We start from the raw sequence: 21,203 nt of genomic DNA on the forward strand, positions 1-21,203 counted from the left end.
TAGTTGCACAGAACACACCTAGGGGACTTTGTCTCTTTGAGAAGTCCCTCCCTTGAAACTGCATTACCTAAAGGCTCTTCACTCAAAAAAAAAAAAAAAAGGTATTGCATGCCTATTTGTGCACGGCGCTTGGTGTGTACAGGCCCCGGTTTCACGTGGCCCTCCCTTCGATAGCTAGCAGGAGCCCGGAGCGTTGAGTCAGAGACCTGGAAAAACAATTTCGTTCTCTGAACCTCAACGTCCGCATCCGCAAATCGGTTCCCTCGGAGAATGGGGCGCATGGGGCGCAGAAGACAGAACCCTCCAGCCGCGGGGTTCCGGGGCGCGCTCCGCCCCCAGCCCCGCTCTCCTTCTCTCGGCTCCCAGCGAGTCCGCCTGTGCACGGAGGGGGCGGGAACCCTCGGCCACGAGATCCAGACCCCGCGCGCCCGAGGCTGGGCGGGCGACGCAGCCGCGCAGCGCGCCCCGCCCCGACGTGCCCAGCGGGAGCGCGCACGCACACAGGCGCGGGGGCGCACAGCGCGGGCGCGCGCAGGGCCGGGCCGGCGCGGCTGCGGGCGCGCGCGCGGCTCCGGGAGGCGGCGGCGGCGGAAGCGGCGAGGGCGGCGGGCGTCCGGCTCTGAGGTGGTGGTGGCGGCAGCGGCGGCGGCGGCGGCGGCGGCGGCGGCGGCGGCTCCGGACTGGGCTGGGCTGGGAGCGAGCGAGGGGCGGGGGTGCCGGGGCGAGCGCCGATCCCCCGGCTCGACCATCCGCCCGCCGCCCGGACGCCTGGGCCGCGGAGTTTGTGTCCCGGCTCGGACCCCGGCGCCCACCCCGGAGCCGTAACCTTGAGGCGGCGGCGGCGGGGCCGGGCCGGGCCGGGCCGGGGGGCGGCGGCGCTGGATCCGCGGCTGCCCGATCGTTGGCGGGAGATGTCGAACCCCGGGACACGCAGGAACGGCTCCAGCATCAAGATCCGTCTGACAGGTACGGCCGGCGGGGGGCCCACCGCCCCCCCAGCGTCCGCTCGCACCCGCGCGGCCCCGGGCAGCCCCGGAATTTCCCGCAGAGCGCCCCGGTGAGGTGTCCCTCCCCCACGCCGGCCGTTGTCCCAGGACCTCGTCACCCCCTCGGCCAGTGCCCCTCGCCGCTCCCTTCGGCCCCGCCCCTTCGTTGCTCCTGGCCCCGCCCCCTCGCTTCTCACACCCCCCCCATCCGCCCTCTTCTCGCTTCCCTCCTCCCCCCTCCTGCCCCCTCGCTTCTCCCCCTGCCCCGCCCCCTCGCTTCTCCCATCCCGACCCCTCGCTTCTCCCCTCCATCCTTCTCGTGGCCGCCGACCCCTTGCCCCTCGCTTCTCCCCTGCTGCCCCGCCCCCTCGCTTCTCCCCTCCATCCTTCTCCTGGCCCCCGTCCCCCTTGCCCCCTCGCTTCTCCTCCCTGCCCCGCCCCCTCGCTTCTCCCCTCCATCCTTCTCCTGGCTCCCCTCCCTCTCCTCACTCCCTCGCTTCTCCCCTCCTGGTCCCGCCCCTCGCTCGTGGTCCCGCCCCTCGCTTCTCACCATGTTCCCATCCTCTCATGCTTCCTTTTCTCTCCCCCACTTCCCTGTCTGCCCCCGCGCTTCTCCCTCGTGTCCCCCTTCTCACCCCTCCCGCATCCTGTCTCTTGCTCTCCCTTCTTTACCCCCTTGCCCCCTCGCTTCTCCCCTCCTGGCCCCTCCCCTTTCTTTCCCCCTAGCCCCGCCCCCTCACTTTCCCCAAACCCCGCCCCTTATTTCCGACCTAGCCCCGCCCTCGCTTATCTCCCAGCCCCGCCCCCTTGCTGGTGTCTCGCGGCCTCCACCCTTTCCTTCAGTCTCGAATTCCTCAATCCTATCTTGTAGCTTCTCCCGGTCCTGTTCTCCTCGCTTCCCCTCTGGTCCAGACCTCTTCAGTCTAGTCCACTTCCTTTCTCTCTCAGGCCAGGCTACTGTTTACTCTTGACTGTGCTTCTTCTGTTCTTTCCTTTTCACCCCCACCCCTCAGCATCCTTGAGCCCCGAGATTAGGCGCTGATCACCGCCCCCCCCCACCCCACACACACTGGAGGTTTTGGCGGCTGCCCTAACGCAGGCTCCTTGATTCACTCATTTAGTCTTCAATGAAATGCCCGTGTCTCCTAGGTGGCTCTGTAGTACCACCTTCAAGGGTGAGCGCGAAGCTCTGCTGTGGGCCTGCGACGCGGTGGGTTGGATGTGTGTAGATGCTAATGTGTCTGCTTGGAGGTGCCCCTCGCCAGCGGGCTTCTGAGATCCTGGACCAGTCTGCACCCGGTCTGCCCTTTCTCACTCTCCTCACTGCTACGGGACTGCTGCCCTGTCTCCCAGTTTAAAGTCATACCTGAGGCCGGGTTGTAGTGTTGCAAATACGGTTCTGCTGGGGGACTTTCCACACTCGAATATTTCCAGCTCCGGAAGGGAAACAAAAAGTTTGGGCTAATCCCTGTCAGGGGTTTCCCCCTGGATTTTTCTGTTCAGTGGCCCGTCTGGTGAGGACTCCAAAGTCAGTGTGGTCAGATCCTTTCAAAGAGAAAATGAGCATTTGGGACACTTTATGGCAGATGCATAGCCCTAAGTCATTGGCAAAATCCATGAAAACAATGGGTGATTGTTTTCAAACTAAAATTTTCTTTGCAAGTCCATAGTTGTTGCATGATCCATTTTTTGTTTCAAGGAAAGGGTTATAATTTTTTTGGTATAAAGATGTCAGATCAGGTTATGATCAGATAGTAAGATCAGATCAGATGATGATTTGGACTCAAACCCAGACCCTGGTTTTGCAAAGTAAACAGGCATATGCCAGGGATCTTTGCTTCTGGAGAGACATAATCCTTTATTGCTGGTAGGGCTGGTAGGAAACACTTCTCACTATGTAGATACAGTATATACATTGTTATTTTTATGGTTACGTAAAAGCCACGTGTTTGATTTTGTAATGCTTGTAAAACTTTAATTACTGGCAACTTTAATTTGGTTCTCATTTACAAAGTAATCTATAATTGACATCAGATTTGTTTCAGTTTTGTTAAAAACAGAAGTAACTGATTTTGTGAGTTTAGGTAGAAATGTGATTAATGTTTTACAAGGAGTGGGTTTTAATTACAGTGTTTGTGTCTGGTATAAATGTATTAATCAATTCTAGTTGGCAGGTCTGGGTGTGGGCCTTTTCCTTGTAAAAGGGAGGGCTTGATTTGTCCTCCCGAATTATTTTTGGATTCAGGAATTTAGATGTCATAGATGCAGAAATGCCTTAAAAGAGTTTTGGATGGCATTTGATATTGAGGGATCAGGTGGTAAATGTTCTTTCCGAAACACCTTTTCCCTTTCCCTCAGTTGATGTTAATGATCTGAGAGGATGTGCAACAGGATTGAGTTTAGTGGCGATTGTGGACACATGTAATGCCAGTTGTCTGTTGAACATTAATTTATGTGGAAACGTTGGAACTAGATATTTTGTTGAAGATAGAATAGGTTTCAGCCTCGTCTTTATGGTTGTCAGGGGAAGTTTGAAATCTTTTCACTTCTGGCATGTGGGGTAGCCATCTTTCAAAAGTTGTATACTTTTATTCCAGGTTTCAGAGTTTATTTCCACATGTGATATTTGAAAAAGTGATTTTTAAAAATGAGGGATAGTCTAACCAGTCAGTGAATACCACATAGAGCATAATCACTGCAAAGTATGAAGACGTTGGAGTTACCAGAGAGCATTTAGAACTTTGGGGTCCACAGTTGTATTTGGTGGTGAGTGGAACATTGGTTTAGAATTAAGAGATTGATTCTGGTCGGATGTACCAATAACTGCATGCTATGGAACAGAATATTTAACTTTTGTGGGTCTCAGTTCCTCATATATAAAATGAGATTTCAACTCCATTATAACATTGTTTGATTCTGTTTCTTACAGTATATATCAACGTGGCTACCTACTTATTCTAAATTACTGTTCAGTGCTGATGCTTTCTGTTAAGTCTCAATCTTGATATTCAGAAATTTGTGTTAAAATACCACACTTGTGTTTGATTTATGCCAAACATTAATTTTTTGTGTTGATTACATTTATGATTTTTTTCTTCCTCTGGAACCCTTTTTGTTTTTGAAAACTACTGGGTAGTACGTTGAACTGCTTTGGAAACCTCGCCTAAATAGTAGAAGAATGCTTGAGTCTTTATATTTAAAAGAATATAATTTTAATGAATGTCTTGTGATATTTTAGCAGGAAAACAGGTTTTAAAGGTTTCAGTAGGTTTAGGGGTGTAATATGTGCAAAATCAAGTGATCTTTGTTAAAGAGCATTATCTTACAGACATTTTAGAGTTCACTGGCAAATCAAACACTTTGGAAACATTTTTATTTTAAATTCAAGCAGGATTTGCAAAAACTTTGTTCTTAAGTGGAACACAAATGAATCCCAGATATGTTATTTAGGCCACTCTGGGTAAAAGAATGGAATTTTGAGCTCTAAGTGTTCCACAGTACTCTTCAAACACATTAAATTTTATTCTAATGTTAACCAGTTGGTTGAAATACCAAATGCCTAAACTTTCTGTGCTTTTATGCCTTGAAATACTCCCAGACCTCCTTGTGTTTTTATGTCTTTCACAACGTGACTGCATATTGTCAAGAGAGCGAAATTCTAATTCCAAGGAGAGAGGGGGAAGAGACCTTTCTTGATAGTGTATGGCAATGGGGGCTATTTTTAAAGCTGTAGCGCATGTAGTGTAAGGCTGATTTGTGTTTTGGCATCCAAATGATGCAACTTGGAGAGAAATAGTTTTAGTAATAGCTGTTAATAACTTTAATTGATCAATAACAGTTAGGTGACCTAATTGATTCAAAATAGTTAAGATTCTCTTAAGAAAGATTAAGTAAGCTGTTAAGAGTGTTGCCTTTGTCAATTTGTACCGGCAAAGAACCTGACTTATGTAAGGCAGGCAAAAGTTTTGTTTTAATAACTGTAACTCGGGCCGGCCCCGTGGCTTACCGGTTAAGTGCACGCGCTCCACTGCTGGCAGCCCGGGTTCGGATCCCGGGCGCGCATTGCTTCTCCGGCCATGCTGGGGCCACGTCCCACATACAGCAACTGGAAGGATGTGCAGCTATGACATACAACTATCTACTGGGGCTTTGGGGGGAAAAAATAAATAAATAAAATCTTTAATAACTGCAACTGTGATGAGATGGAATAAGTCATCAGTTTTTAGCCATGCTCTGCGCCTGAGTTTTTGTAATGTTTTCCTTAGGGTCTGCCTTAAGCTTATGAAGGTACAGTCGAGGCACTTCTCTGAGCTGCATTCTCGAAGGGTGTGGAATGCATTAGATCAAATATTACTGCAAAACTTAAACTGCAGTTATACTTTAAAAGAAATCACATTCTGCCAAATACAGGTTTTATTATTTATTTTATTTGTGATTGAATCACATTTGTGTTGTCCCAAGAAAAACCTTTTTTTAAATCCATTTTTTTTCCTTTTTAATCTTCTTGACCCACCTAACAGACTTGAGAAATGAAATATTTCATATATTTCATTTCTCTCAGTATTTTTATAGTAGTTGTGACTTATCAAACTAGAATTTTTGACTTCAAGCCTGTTTTTCAGAGTTCATAACTCCTATTTTTGCAATTGTGCAAGTCGTGTCTGACTTTGAATTTTTCCTTCTTTTCTACAAATTTTCATTTTCTCTGGTCACATTGTAAGGTTCCACTGTGGAACCTTGGGTGCAAGGGAAGGTTCTGGGGTCTAAGTCATTTGTGAAGAAGTATTTCCTCAAGAATAAAAAAAGCAGAGAAACACTGACCCATAATATTTCAACATCAGTTCAATGATCCAGTTAACTGGACTGGCTGTTTTGTAACATGTTTGTGGTATTGGTTAAAAGTTAAAACAGCTGAATTGTGCATTTTCTTGAGTGCTAAGAGCAAAAGGGAAGTTCAAGAAACCTGAAATGGATGAAATAATTTGATATCTTCCCAATGCTCTGATTTTCTGGTTGAGAAACTCTAACTTTTAGGATTCTTATTTGGATTAAATTTTTGTAATTTCAAAACCATTTTAGAGGTTAAATATTTTTAAACAAAGAGAGAATAAAATATATATATTTTTTGTCACCGAACAACTTAAATTACTGGTTTGCTTGTTGTTTTGTTAGTGAATTTTATTGAGAGAAAGCCCCTAACTTATTGGCTTGCTGTCCACTGTGTTCTCACTCTAGCTGACCCAAGTGTCTAAGGCTGTTCTAGGCAAAGAAGAGCCATGGAGCTATGTTGAAAAACAGAAGCGCATAGCCATGTGGATCGGGCGCATCTCCTTTTTAAAATGTTGGAATTACTGTTGTGTCTACAGATGCAATTCAATCCACTTAGATATTTAAACTAAGTGGAATGTGGTTTCCTTATTTCTGTATTAAAGGAAAAAAAACACCTCTTTTATTGTTTTAAAACAAGGCTTAAATAACGTACAATCAGTGCGTCTGCTGATGCGGCCCACTCTGTAATTCCAGCTGTGTTCACCTCCATTGCAGCTGAAAGGAATTCTAATTGGCTGAGGAATGTCGGCAACATCATGTATCACTGAGCATGAACCTATTATGCTGGCTGCTGGGTGATGCATTTCAGATGTTTTAAGCTCCCGAGTCCAACTTGGAGCTTGCCTTCGGGAGTCTGGAAGAGAACGTTGTGAAGCTGTAGGTTGTAGAGGGCAACCTGCTTTCTTTGCATGTTGGGCATCTGCTAAATTCTCTAAAGGCCGTGGTGTTTTCTTGTGGCTTAAACTCTGGACTGGGAATCAGAAGGTCTGAGTTTTATTTCTAACTCACAGAAGTGCCACAGTGAAGAAAGGGGTGGGTGGAATCATAATCTTTTCGCGATTGATTTTTCCCATGTGTAATGTGAGATATCTGCATTTTTATATGGAGCAAGGACTTAATGTGGATTAAATATTTGGATGAGTAGTTATGAATTATTTATAGAGTAGCACAATGTAAATACAGAGTCATAGATTCCTGTTATTTCATATTCCTAAATAATCATGTAAATGCTAAAGCTAATGATGTACTTTGACACTGAAGAAAATCTATGGAACCTATTGATAAACATGGAAAAATAATACTCAAGAATGAATTGTTAAATTCTCTATGCATTCAGAAACTTACTTAGAGAAACAGTGTTATAAGCCAAAGCCAGCATATCTTTAATTGTGAAACCTTGGAAGCATTCCCATTAAAATCAGGAACAGTACAGGGATGTACACTGTCACAATTGTTATTAGCTAGAGAAAGACATCAGAAAGCAGAAAGTGAAATTGCTATTATTTTAGATGATATGATTTTATATCTCTAAAAATCCCACAGAATCAGCTGAAAAGCAACGATAAACAATAAAGAAAACTTTAGTAAAGTAGTTGGACAGAAAATTTCTCCACAGAAAAATAAAATGGATAAAAATTGACATGCAAAGACAAACTAGGAAAAACAATTTGTAATCTATATGAAAATGAAAGACTAGCTTCCTTAATATATAAAGAGCTTTCAAAATCAATTAGAAAAGGCCAATGACCTGTTTGGCAGAGAATGTGGACAATTCACAGAAAAGTATGAAAGTGGATTCCAAACATGTGAAGAGACTCTCAGCCCTGTTCATACTAAACAAAATACCAGCTAAAACTAAGGGTGAGACAGTTTTCATCTAGCAGATTGGCAGAGACCAAAGAGTGAAAATATTCATGATGACAAAGGTGTGGAAAAACAGAAACTGTTTTCCACTGTTGGTTGAGAATGTAAATTGATACCATAGAGTAAGGAGGACAGTTTGGTACTACCAGATAATAAATTATTTATATCCCCTTTGATCTAACAATTCTGCCCTAGAAATTTTTCTTAAAAATATATTCACACATTTATGTAAAGTCTCAATGTGCAAAATTATTGCAGCATTGTTTGAAATTATAAAAGACTGAAAACAAGCTAAATATGCATCAGTAGAGAACTAGTGAAATAAATTATGCTGTATCCCCAAGGATGTGTTGCAGTTTAAAAGAATGAGATAGCGCTTTATATTCTGATATGGAACATTCTCCAAGATATATTATTCAGTGGGGGAAGAAGCCTGATTCAGAAGAGTGGATATTGTACATTCTATTTGAGTAATAAATAGAACAAAATAAAAGGGGAAATTTATAGATGTATTTGTATAGCCTATCACTGGAAGGATACTGTTGAAAATATTGGTGTGATTTCCTCTGGGGAGGGGATCTGGGGCCTGGGGTCCAGGTGAGATGGGGACTTCCTTTCACTGTATTCCTTCTGTACTGTTTAATCTCCCCCATTGAGCAGATATTGCTTTTCAACAATTAAAAATGTTAAAAACAACAAAAAAAAGAATCTACAGGGCTTAAGAAAAGAGTTTCTTAAAGAAACTAGTACATTAATTGCCAATAGTAATTGTTTTCAAATGTAGGTGTTCTGAAAATTCAAAATAATTATGTGGGATGTATTTTAAAGAGCTAAAATAGCATCTAAGGGCATTACCTGTGTTACGTGTAATTTCCTCACCAGGAAGATTCTTGGGTTCCAGAGAGTAAAATGCTTTGCATCCTTTGTAGGTCTGAACAAACTTATTTTCCCAGGGAATATGTTCATTCTGATACTGAGACACCCTCCCACCAAAAAAAAAAAAAAGAGAGAGACTCGTTCCAGCATGATGATCGAGTAAGCCCACATGATTCTTCCCAGATTCAGAAATTTGGTCCTCCTTAGATGTACTTTCTATAGTGAGTCCTTTGAAAGACTGGGGTCTTGATTCTGAATAATAGTGCTGGTTTATATATTTGGTACGTCATTTGGGGTTATCTCTGACCTATTTCTGTAAAATAACCTCATCCTTAAATGGGGTAATAAGCCAGTAGTAATAATTTGGTATTTTTCCCAAGTATTTATAATCAGTATGTTTGTTTTGAACTTAACCTTGACAGAGTGCTATTTCTCTTGGAGCCTGGTATTTAGAGTGTTGTGAATGGGGTAGTAGAAGCCTGGTTGTTTTGGGGGTTTTTTAGGCCTGTTTTTGATATTAAAATTGAAATGAATTATGAAAGTCTTTTTGGAGACTTGACCTGTTTACTTATTGCATTATTTATGGCTTACTTCATCAGCTGAATGTCAGCTGTTTAAGAGGACCACATGAGCGCGGCAGATGTGCTGTTGGGTTACCTTGTCATAAGCCCCAGAGGCTGGCCTCTGGCACATCTGGCTCATGAAGTATTTAAATATTATTTGAGGGTATTGATTATGATTTTGGAAAAGACTATATCTCAGTGCATTCCATATTTTAATGCATTCAGGCCCTGTTTGTTCAATTTAGCGGTGCCTAAAAAAGAAATATTGATATCTGACTCTATAAAAGTAGAAAGAGTTGTAACCACATGTAATTTATTGCCTTTTTGTTCTCTTAGGTCTTTGGGATAAAAATCCTAAGTTTTACTGAATTGTATTTCTACATATATTATTTATAAATTATAGATTTGAGAACTGCATGATGCCTATTCATACATGACAGTATAAATAATGCCTTATATCTGTCCAGCATTTCATAGTTTCCAGAGTCCTCATATACGTTTCCTCACTTAAGCTGAGATATCAAGACAAGCTTAAAAAAATTTCTAGCTTAAAAAAAATAGCATGCAATTTGTTGTAGCCTTTAAAACCACATTTTATAGGAGAGAAAAGAATAGTTTCTCTTGTCCTAAATGGATAATTATTTCATGTGCAGATACAAAAATACTCAGAAGCACACTTAACCCAACTAGAATAAATTCACATGCTTTACAATAATCAATAGTCACGTGCAGGAGAAGGCCGACGTGTACTCGTGGGACATTGATTTAACTCTTCTTAGGCTTTAGTGAGGATAATTCACACTCACAAAATTGGATAAGCTTTTTTGGGGGGAAGGTAGCCTTTTTTTCTCCTTAATTACGTGAGACTGGAAACGTGACATTTGTCTTCTCCCCCAAACATGCCTAGTAGACACCTTAAGCTTAACATGCTGAAACAGTCTTCTTGATTCCCCCCTCCCCGGAAACCTTCCTCTCCCCAGTCTTCCCCGCTTCATTAAATCTACCCAGTTACTCAAACCAAACATCAGGACTCATGGTCGTTCTTCATATCTAATTGATCCTCAAGCCCTCTCATTTCTGCCACCACAGTTTATCTGGAATGTGTCTTCTCTTCGTGTCCATTGCCCTCATCCTAGTTCAGGCTGCAATCATCTCTTGCTTGGACAGCTGCTTCTTGCCCCTTTTTATTTAAATGTTCCATGCAGCCAAAACTATCCTGCTACAGTATTATTTATTTCTTTATTTCAAAGATGTTAAAAGATTAATTATAAAGTCCTTATTGTGGCTAATTCTAAAGTGGAGATGGAAAGAGATTTGCTAACATTGCCCTTTCTCCTGGTGAGTGCAGCCCCTTCACTCTTGGCTTCTATTTTCACTGCTCCTAGCTTCAGCTCCAGGAGCATTGGTGAGGATGGCTAGTTGTCTTTGTCAGGGTAACATGGAGCTTCTCATGGCCCGATGGTTTAGGGATGGCCGGTGACAAGTTTAATTGTGTACAGTGCTGGAGAGAGATCAGGAAACCAAATGGAAGACTACTACTGAAAAGAGTCGAGAGTGGGAAATACGTAGTCTTTATGGTCCAGAGCACATGTTACATTCTCTTGTATAGAAACAGCACATTGGTTGCCTCTGGATAGCTCATGATTTTATCACCCTGACATTCATTCCCCAAGATGCTCTGACCCTAGTTTGCCCCATCTTAGTAAGTAACATCATCAACCAGTTGGTTGCTCAGACCGAAAATCTTGGTGTCCTCCTTGATTCTCTTCTCGCTCAAACTCTAGGAAGTTGTCAACTCTACCTCGTATACCATATCCTGAATCTTTTTTCACTTCTCTCCATTTCTACTATTACCACCCTAGTCCTAGGCATTGTCGCCTCTCACTTGGGTGCCTGCAGTAGTCTCCTACATGCTTCTGTATGTTGAAATACCATGTACATACAGAGAAGGGCAGTGTACAGTTTGTTGATATTTTGTGAACGGAACATACCTCTGTCACTATATCTTAGATCGGTGGTTCTCAACTGGGGGCAATTTTGCCCCTGAGGGATGTTTGGCAACGTCCGGAACATTTTTGATTGTTACAACTTTGTGAGTGCTATTGACATCTAGTGGGTAGACGCCAGGGATGCCACTAAACGTCCTACAATGCACAGAACAGACCCCCACAACAAAGAATTATCCAGTCCAAAATGTCGATAGTGCTAGAGAAACTCTGATCTTGATCAAGACGTAGAATATTACTAGTACCTGGAATACCCCACAAGCTCCCTTCCCAGTTTCTACTCCCACCCCTACCCCCCAAAGATAATCATAGTGGAATCATACAGTATGCATTCTTTTGTGACCGGCTTCTGCTCAACATTATATTTGTGAGATTCATCCATATTGTTATGTGTGGTTGTATATCATTCATCGTCTTTGTGGTATAGTACTCCATTATATGAATATACCATAATTTATCCCTTACCAGTTGATAGGTAGTTGGGTGGTTTCTAGTTTGGGTTATTATGAATAGTCCTGCTATGAACATCTGTGTGTGTCTTGGTGAGTATATGTATGCATTTCTGTTGGGTATATAGTTAAGAATGGAATTGCTGGGTCACAGAGTAGGCATATATTCAACTTTAACAAAACTGCCAAATGCTTTTTCCAAAGTGGTTGCACCAATTTACATTCCCACCAGCAGTGTATGAGAGTTCCATTTGCTCCATATCTTTGCCAACCTTGGTGTTTTCTGTCTTTTTCATTTTGACCCTTTTGGTGAGTGTGGCACGATATCACTTTGTGGTTCTGCTTCTGCTTTCACTTTTATCTAATCCATACCTTAAATGGCAGCCTTAGACATCTTTTATTTTTAACTTTTTTTTTTGGTAGGGTAGAGCTTTGGCATAGCGTTGTAATACCTAAGGTTTTTCCCTCTCCCAAGAAACAGTTTTCACACCCTTCTAGGCATTCTGTTGAGGATGAATGATCTACCCTAGTGTGTGTCAGTCATCTAGGGAAGCTTGTTAAAACTCAGATTGCTGGGCCCCCACCCCAGCCACTAGCAAATATATAAACAAATCTAGGTCTGTATTTGGATATAATGTAAAAAAGGTTAAAAAAAGAATTTTAGTTAAAATCTTGAAATCTTGTTTCCATGAATAGTTTCTAATTTATTACTTACATAATATTTTGTCTATATACCTGATTTCATTTCTGAGATCTCCTGCATAGGTTTGGACTTGTTTTCTTCTCAAATAACTAGTACTGTATTAAAATAATATTAACAGAGAATCATATATACTAATCATATATACTACTACGTTATAAACCTAAATTCAATATTTTTGGTCTGAAAAGAAATAGATGCATATTTTTCACACAATCACTCTGTGAGTTTTATCTATTTAGTCTATTATTATTATAAACACATTTGTTCTCCCTAAAGCCCCAAATAAAGTGACTTATATTTTCTGGGTCAAATATTCTAAGCATTATCTTAGGATTTGTTTAAATATGATTTAGTTATTCCTTTAGTTTTCTTTTTCTTTATTTGTTTATTTTTTAATTGAGGTATAGTTGAGATAAAACATTATATTAGTTTCAGGTATACAACATAATGATTCGATATTTGTATACATTGTGATCACCACAATAAGTCTAGTTAACATGTGTCACTTTAAGTAGTTACCAAAAACATTTTTTTTCTTGTGATGAGAACTTTTAAGATCTACTCTCTTAGCAACTTCCAAATATGCAACATATTATTAACTTTTAATTTTGAAGTAATTATAAATTCACAGGAAGTTGCAGAGCAATATACAGGGAGGTCTGAGTGCCCTTCACTCAGACTCCCCATTTTTAACTTCCTGCATAACTGTGGTATAATATCAAAATGAGGAAATTGACAATCGACATTGGTACAATCCACTGGGATTGTTCAGATCTCACCAGTTATATCGCACTCGTGTGTTCTGTGCAGTTTGATCATGTGGGTAGATTTTTATAACCACCTCCACAATCAAGATACAGAACTGTACTGCCGCCACATGGCTCCTGCATGCTCTCCCTTTATAGCCACACCCACCTCCTCTCCCCTATCCCTGGGACCCCTGGCAATCACTAATCTGTTCGCCATCTCAAAATCTTTTCAAAGCATAAACCAGATCATATCATTCCCTTCCTTAAAGTCTTCCAGTGGCTTCCTAGTCAGAATAAAATCAAACTCCCTCTGTGATCCTGCCCTGTCTGCCTTTCTGGCCTCTGTCACTCCCTCCCTGGTTCCCCAGGATACAGCCACCCAGTCCTATTGGAGGATGCCCCTCCTGGAGGCAGCATTGTGTTGGTAAGCCTCTTCTTTTTGGTCACATTGTGAGTTAGGGGGCCTGGGAACTGGGCAATCACAGGCTTTTGTCAGCTGGGCTTGGGGTTTCTTTGACCATATGACACTCAAAACTAGTCTGCTTTCTCCTGGGTTTCTGGGCAATTCCAGGGGCTTGAACCAAAGCCTGAAATGTTCTCAAGTCTAGAATTTGGCCCATCTTTGTAGCCTTTGGTTTCCTGGCCTTCTCCTTAGCCTCTCCCTCAGGGCTGCTAGAGGTAACTGGTTGGAGTGGAGGGACATCATTAATTTGCCCCTTGCCCGTGGGATGCTTTGCAGTTGCATCTTAAATGATGCTTCCCAGTTTCAGGCTGAGAATACCTAGCAAGAGTGTTGGGGAGATAGCTGGGGGTCAGGATTCTTTGTCCACCCTACCCCACAGTCTCATCTCCTGCGAGGTCTCCCACTTCCCTCCCTCCCTTTATCCTGTTCTCTCTCTTCAAATCTCTTGGATTGCAATACGTAGCAGAAAGGGCCTCTTTCAGCAAAGGCATATTTTCTTCCCTTTTCACTTGTCTCCTTATAGGTCCTTACTACATGCTGTGAGAAGTAGTCAGAGCCTTTTCTTATCCTGAATCTTTCCGACCCTTAAGTCCCCTAATGCCCTCTGTCGCCTTGGTGGGCACATCAGGCCACAATCTGATTGTTTTCTTCTTAGATAATAAAGAGGGTTAAATGCTCAGGCTGGGTTAGTAGGGTTCATTGAATTTTACCCAGCCTCCTTTCTTCAGCCTATTTCACATTTTTATTTCTATCTTGTATTTATAATACTACACTTCCTGATACTGATTTTTTATTAGCTTAAAAAAAACAGGATGCTTTCAGATGTAAGTAGCAGAAAACTTAGCTTAAGTTGGCTCAGTAGAGTTTTATTCAATAAAATAACTGAAAAGTCCAAAAGTAGTCCCAGTGGCATGGCAAGGCCCTGGCTTCTCTCCATTTCTTGGTGCTGTGGCCTCAGAACCGTCCTCGGCTGTCTGTTTCCCGTGTGTTCAAAAGGTGGCTCCCGCAGCTCCTGTAGCTATTTGCTTCTCACTTTAACCAGCGGGAAAGTTACAAGTCCGCTTCCCGACAGCTCATTCTTGGAGTAGCCGTCCAGGAGTTGAATCTGCTTGTCTCATTGGCCTGACTGGGGTCATGTGTCCATCTGCGAACCAACCACTGTGGCTGGGATGATGGGATGTGCTGGTTGGACAGTTAGGGTCCATCTTGGAATCCAGCAATGGTGTTAGTCCCACCCAACATCTACAACTGGGATATTTGAGGGAACAGGAAAATGGAGGCTGGGAAGGCAACCAACAAATAACCAGACAGTATAATTTTTTTTTAAAAATGTATAATATTGGCTTTGGGTATGCTGACTATAAGGATGGTAAAGCTACCATTTAATGAACTTCTGAAAAAGAAATATGCCTTCTTTGTAGTAGTGTGAAGCAAAATATGTATTTTTGTAAAAGTGCCAAACATTTTCGCCAAGAGTTAGGAATGGTATCTTTATATGTGAACTCAACCCACAGATATCATTGTCAATTTGTATTATAGAACGTTTCTGGAATTGTTGTGTAGTGTTGTTCTATTTGGGACTATTTCAATACTAAGATTTAAACAAAATTCAGATATACATTCTAGGAATACATTCTTACATCATTTCTCTAGAGATAATAGGGTATTTTTAAGAAAGAAAAATACATGTTATTTGTTTGTAAATTGAATTCAGGATGTATCAAAAGAGAAAAAATTTGGTTTTTATGCAAGAGTATAATTTTTTGTAAGATAGATGATTACCAACTCTTCCCTGTGATAAAGGCTTTGGATTAATACATCTGTTCTTGATATTTGGAACTCTGTATTTTTATTCCTATATTCATAAAAAAAGGGGCTTATAAGATGCTTGGCTGAGCTTTGAACCTGTGCTCCAAGGAATGGTTGGCTCTCTCAGACCCCAAGCTTTTCCCTCTGTTGAGTCAGGGAGGCGGGTGGTTCAGAGCTTGGCTGGAGCCTGCCTGTGCCTTCAGACAAGTGACCTTGTCTCTTAGTTTCCTCAGCTATAAAAATGGGGAGAATAAGTGGAGCCACTTCAGGGCGCTCTGGGTAGTAAATGAAATAATCCACCTGTTGTATCTGGTACATAGTAAGTGTTGAATACGTGTTAGCTGATATTAACATTGTCATATTTCAGTGACTCTAAGATGACTTTGAAAGTCACACTATTGTTTTATGTGCCACTAAAAAAGAAACACCGGTAGTTACATTATAACATATGATTCATTTAAAGATTTCAGAGATGTTAAAATATGAAAAAATGTGTCTTAGAATCAATGATAGATGGTGTTATGGCTGTCTCTGACTTGAAAGTCCTGGAAACTGTTGGCATACCCACAAATTAATGCCATCTGTCTTCAGTTTAAACATAACACAATGTGATCTAAAGTTTCTTTTCATTTTTGTTTTGGTCCTAAACTTACACTGGATTTGGTCTCATGTGTTGCAATATTGGCAATTTAATAATTACTGATTCATTATGTGGGTTTACTAATGGATTATACAAGACCCGTGATGGGCTTGGCAACTTTGTTTATTTGCTTTACTTCAGTGATTTAGAAAAAATTTGAGATACATTTTTGGAAATCATTAATATTGGTTGAATAAACCTATTTAGAAACGAAAGGCAGGTTAAATGGTAGCACCTGTAACCTTTTAGACTAGCACAAGTTGTTGGCAGACGGCCTGTTTAGGAAAACGCCTTTGATACACCCAAACACGTTCAGTTTAGAAAGCATAACATTGATATTTGAAAGCAATGTGTGGTAGTTGATTTTCCACTAAAATATAAATGTGGACAGTATATTGTAAAGCTTGGGAGATAGTCACAGGCTGTTTAAGTACCAAGTTGGTGTAGTAAAAAGCTGCTATGTAATACGCTTAGCATAAATTTAGAAGTAAAACCCATAAGGATATCACATAACCTTGATAGAGTGCTATTTCTCTTGGAGCCTGGTATTTAGAGTGTTGTGAATGGGGTAGTGGAAGCCTGGTTGTTTTGGTTTTTTTTAGGCCTGTTTTTGATATTAGAATTGAAATGAATTATGGAAGTCGTTTTGGAGACTTGACCTGTTTACTTATTGAATTATTTGTGGCTTACTTCATCAGCCGAATGTCAGCGGGGTTCTACTTTTGTTTAAGACGGCGAGCGCATGAGCGCGGCACAGACGCGCTGTTGGGTTACCTTGTCGTAAGCCCCAAAGGCTGGCCTCTGGCACATCTGGCACATGAAGTATTTAAATATTATTTGAGGGTATTGATTATGATTTTGGAAAAGACTATATCTCAGGGCATTCCATATTTTAATGCATTCTGAAACAGCGGTGTTGTTTTCTTTTTGGAAACCCAGGAGGGTTTGTTTGCTGGGTTTTGTATAGGGTCCAGCTTACCAGTACAACACAATATGCTTTTATTTTAGAAAAGGAGTTTTACTTTAGAAAATAGTACCTAAATTGAATAGGAAAATTATTTCCAAAAGGTGACAACTTAAGTCCTTTTTTATCAACTTAAGTTTATCAATATAAGTGCTCTTCTCATCACCTGCGTAGTTGTGATGTTTATATTTAGAATAGACAGAAGCCAGTCTGAGATCTCTCAGCAAGGCTTTACAAAAGGATGGGATTATGTTGCAGTGTTACTCCAGGTGTTTAATTTCAGGCAGTATGAATCAAGGATTTGATGCTTCTTATATTAGAAAAGATTGGACTTGATTCAGGAAAAAACCAAAACAACTCATTAATTTGAAGTGTATACATCACAGCTTAAAGATTTATTTTAGTTAGAGTTTTAAAATAGATAATGCATGCATATGATATAAAAGCGTATCCACTAAAAATAAGTCTCCCTTCCTCCCTGTCAACCAGCTTGCACCTCGAGAGAGAACTATTCTTACTGTGGTATTCCTAGTTTCTCCTGTATTCTTCTAGAGACTTTCTGTTCCCTTCTCTTTCTCCCTCTCTTCCTCCCTTTCTCTTTCACACAGATGATAGCATTCTGTGTGCGCTGTTGTGCATCTTGCTTTGTTCACACAATCAGGGATTGCTCCATTTCGTGCCTCCAGAGCTCCTCTGTGGCAGAAACATCACTGCTCAATGACTGTCCATGTGCTCTTCAGCATGTCCCAGCTGCCTTGCAGTTAGGTGGGACCATGGGATTGGTTCCGGTTAGTGAACTGTGAGAAGTGATTTGTTCCCCTCTGGGGCTGAAGCATAGGAGCCTCCAGCTCTGCCATGGAGCACCCTGGACTGTGTATCATATAGTGGAGCCTCTGTCAGCCTGGGTCCCTGCATGATTGTGTGGAGCAGAGGATCCCCCTTGCCCCGGCCTGCCCCTGCAGACCCAGCCTATGTTGGATATGTAGTGATAGCAAAGAGTAACCCTCTGTTGTGTTAATTTATTTCTACATCACATCAGCCTCTCCTGATTGATGTAGTCTGTTTCTTCCTAACAGCTGTGAAATGCATAACACTTTGAATGAACCTGGTTCAGATTATCTGATAGCTTGTTAAGGAATGAAAGGGCATCTAATTAAAGAATAATGATTTTAAATAAACAAATACCAGAGAAATACATCTTAGCGCAGTGTGGTACTACACAAATGTAGCATCTCCATCTATCTCAGTAGTATTTTTTAAAGAAATATATACCTATTGAAAAATATAAAGGAGAAATAAGTATTTTATTATTTTAATGAGGCTTGATTCTTTAACATGATAGTTCATAATTTTTGCATTCATATTTGATATTAATTTTCTGGTCAGATTCTAAAGGAGGATAAGCACCAAAGCCATCTATACTAGCTTTACTCATTGTTAAGCATGATACTCAATGATGAGAGCAGTATTGCAAAAATATAGTCATCTCTCCCAGGAACTTACCAGTGCATAAGGCAGAGACTTTCACTGGAAACAGTGCAGTACAGTAAGGAAAGTGCCAGATTGAAGAGAGTGCTCCTTGTAGGCCAGAGAAGTCTAGCTGCTGGGGAGGCCAAATCTGAAGTGGCTTTGGAAAGATCCAGATGGGGAGAGGGACCATGCATTAATAGCACATGCAAAGATGGAGTGGAGCAAGAGAGTGGCCTCTTTGAAGGTCAGACCGAAGTAAGAGATGCCCGAGAGGTAGAGGGAACAGAGGACACAGGCTTCAGCGGCAGGCTGAGGGGTCTGGGTAGCCGTGGTGACACATCGGAGAGATTAGATCAGGAAGTGAGGTGATAAATTCTAATATTTGAGGCCTGCCAGGTAGAAGAGGCTCTTTTTTGCCCAGAGGGCAGCACAGGATCCAGTGAATGGAGTAGCGTACTGGCTGTTAGCCGGGGCACTGGAGGCCTGGGTTCCAATCCTGACTTTGCCACTTTCTAGCCATGGAAAGTGCTGGGTAGGGGGCGCTGGGTCAGCGCTTAGAGAACATTAGTTGTGATGCCTCCTGCTGCTGCTACTTGGAAAGGAACTTGGTAACAGTGAGAACTGTCTAATGAGGGACTACATTAGGTCCTTCACAAAGTAGTAAGTGTTGTGTTACTGTGTTTATGCAAGTGCTGGGTGATAGCCTTTGTAGGGTGCTTTAGAAGGACTCCTTTATTGGGGCCAAGTTTAGACTAAATGGTTGACAAAGTTTCTTTTAACAAACATTTATTGAGTAACTACTATATGCTAAATTGTCTGGCAAGCATCATCCTGGACATGATGAAGGAGATAGAGACCAGAGGAAGGAAATACTTGTTGTTTACCCAGGCTATGCATTGTTACAAAGGTATTATCACATTCCGTATTTGGCCCTTGAAAAACCATTCCAACTGGAGATGAGAAGCGTCTGTAAAGCAAGTTAAATGGTGTAAGTACTCAATGATGTTGGACATCCTGATAAAATGCAACGGACATTCAGGGAACTTGAGTTAGCCCTTCCCTAGGATCTATTCACTTTAGTATCTTGCTGGTTCATTGCGACATGCTTACTTAAAACCTTCTTGGAAGTTCTACTGCGAGCCCAACTGTGGATCCTCCTGTCTTGATGCTAAGTTGGTGTTTGTGTAGTGTTTCTTGTTTTTTGATACTGGGCCTACTTCCGTTTACAATCAGGTACTGTTTAAAATCTTTTTGTGGACCAAGTAGGTCAAGCGTAAAGTGCCCAGGAGAGAATTGCTCAGGGTGGGAAGGCAGAGCCCATGGAAGGTCCTGTTCCCTTGCCCTTCCCTCTGCTCTGCTCAGGATCACTTATGCTGGCCTGTGCAACCTTCATACCCAAAGTTTGGAGTCTCTCCAAAAATATTCTAGAATGAGAGTCTGCCAAGTGCTGGCTTTAAAGCTTCAGTGTTGGGACATAGTTCCTTGGAGTGCCCCTTCTGTCCTTTGGCCTTTTTTATGGAAACTAGGTCAGGTATGCAGACTCCATACTCTAGAATTGAAAGGTGCATACTATGGTTAGAGTACGGGTTTCAGTTCCAACTTTGCTGCTCAGGAGCTGGGTGACTTTAGGCAGTAATAATAAAGCTATTTGTCAATTACTGAAGCTTTTCCTACTTGCCAGGCAGACACTATACGAAGCACTTGTCATGGATTATCATATTTTCCCCTCTCAATAAACTTATGAGGTAGGCACTATTCTTGTCCCCATTTTGGAGACAGCGGAGTGCGGTGGAGTCAGCTGACCCAGTTCTACCACATACCAGTGGCCTTGGGCTAGTCATGCATTTCATCTTTAAGCCTCAGACAATACCTACCTACCTCATAAAGTTGTTGCAAGGAATAAATGAAGTAAGCTGTTGCCCAGCACGTGGTAGGCTAGCTTGCCCTGGTGGTCTAGTGGTTAAGGTTCAGCGCTCTCACCTCTGTGTTCCGGGTTTGTTTCCTGATCAGGGAACCACACCACCCATCTGTCGGTTGTCATATTGTGACAGCTGCATGTTGCTGTGATGCTGATAGCTATGCCACTGGTATTTCAAATACCAGCAGGGTCACCCATGGTGGACAGGTTTCAGTGGAGCTTCCAGACTGAGAGACTAGGAAGAAGGACCTGGCAACCCACTTCTGAAAAAAAAAAATTGGCCGTGAAAACCCTATGAGCGTCAGGGGAGCATTGTCTGATCTAGCACCGGAAGGTGAGAGGATGGCGCAAAAAGACTGGGCAGGGTTCCTCTGTGCTGTCCACAGGGTTGCTAGGAGCCGGAATGTCCAGGTTGCCTGAGGCTCTACTGATTATCTTGTAAGTGGAGTCAAGTTTAACTGCTTTGTGAAGTTACGTTGCTTCTTTATAAATGGGTGTAAACATTGTTTCTGAATCTAGTTCTTTTCCTTTTTGTCTCCAAATTAGTCTTCCTTACACATCACTCAGTTAGGAGCTCCCACGTTCAACCTTCCCAGAAAGCGATCACTTCAAGGCTGTTGTAAAATGGCTCCAGCGTTATTGTGACACAGAGGAGTAACAAAGCAAGAAGGAAAGACGATATTTGTTCTCCCCAAACTTCCCCCATCTCTTACCAACCTAATATGTATTATTTATTGCTATTTCCTACTTGGCCTACACCCTTATTAATTACTTGCTAAAAATCAGAATAAACTGCCTAATTATTATTTATCACATATATATTACTGAAATGTTACTGTGTAATTATGGTTCCACTAAAAAATAAATAAAATTTCGGTTTTAAAAAAATCGAAATTTGAAAAATTTCAAAAGTT

At 42.0% G+C, this 21,203-nt stretch overlaps 1 protein-coding gene across 2 annotated transcripts in view; it reads left to right on the plus strand.

The window, feature by feature from the left end:
* Positions 1–710: 710 nt before the first annotated feature.
* SMURF1 (SMAD specific E3 ubiquitin protein ligase 1) overlaps positions 711–21,203 on the plus strand; it is a 124,950-nt gene continuing 104,457 nt past the window's right edge. The window contains exon 1 of one of the 2 annotated variants that reach the window (XM_058569275.1): positions 711–966. In XM_058569275.1, the coding sequence (XP_058425258.1) occupies positions 912–966 (55 nt within the window). In that variant the 5' untranslated portion in view covers positions 711–911. Of the gene's footprint in view, positions 967–2,050; positions 2,162–21,203 lie in introns of those variants that run through there. The other variant, XM_058569276.1, reaches the window with a different exon arrangement.

The sequence above is a fragment of the Diceros bicornis genome, chromosome 26 (genome assembly GCF_020826845.1).
Source record: "Diceros bicornis minor isolate mBicDic1 chromosome 26, mDicBic1.mat.cur, whole genome shotgun sequence".
In the NCBI taxonomy this organism is placed as follows: Eukaryota; Metazoa; Chordata; class Mammalia; order Perissodactyla; family Rhinocerotidae; genus Diceros; species Diceros bicornis.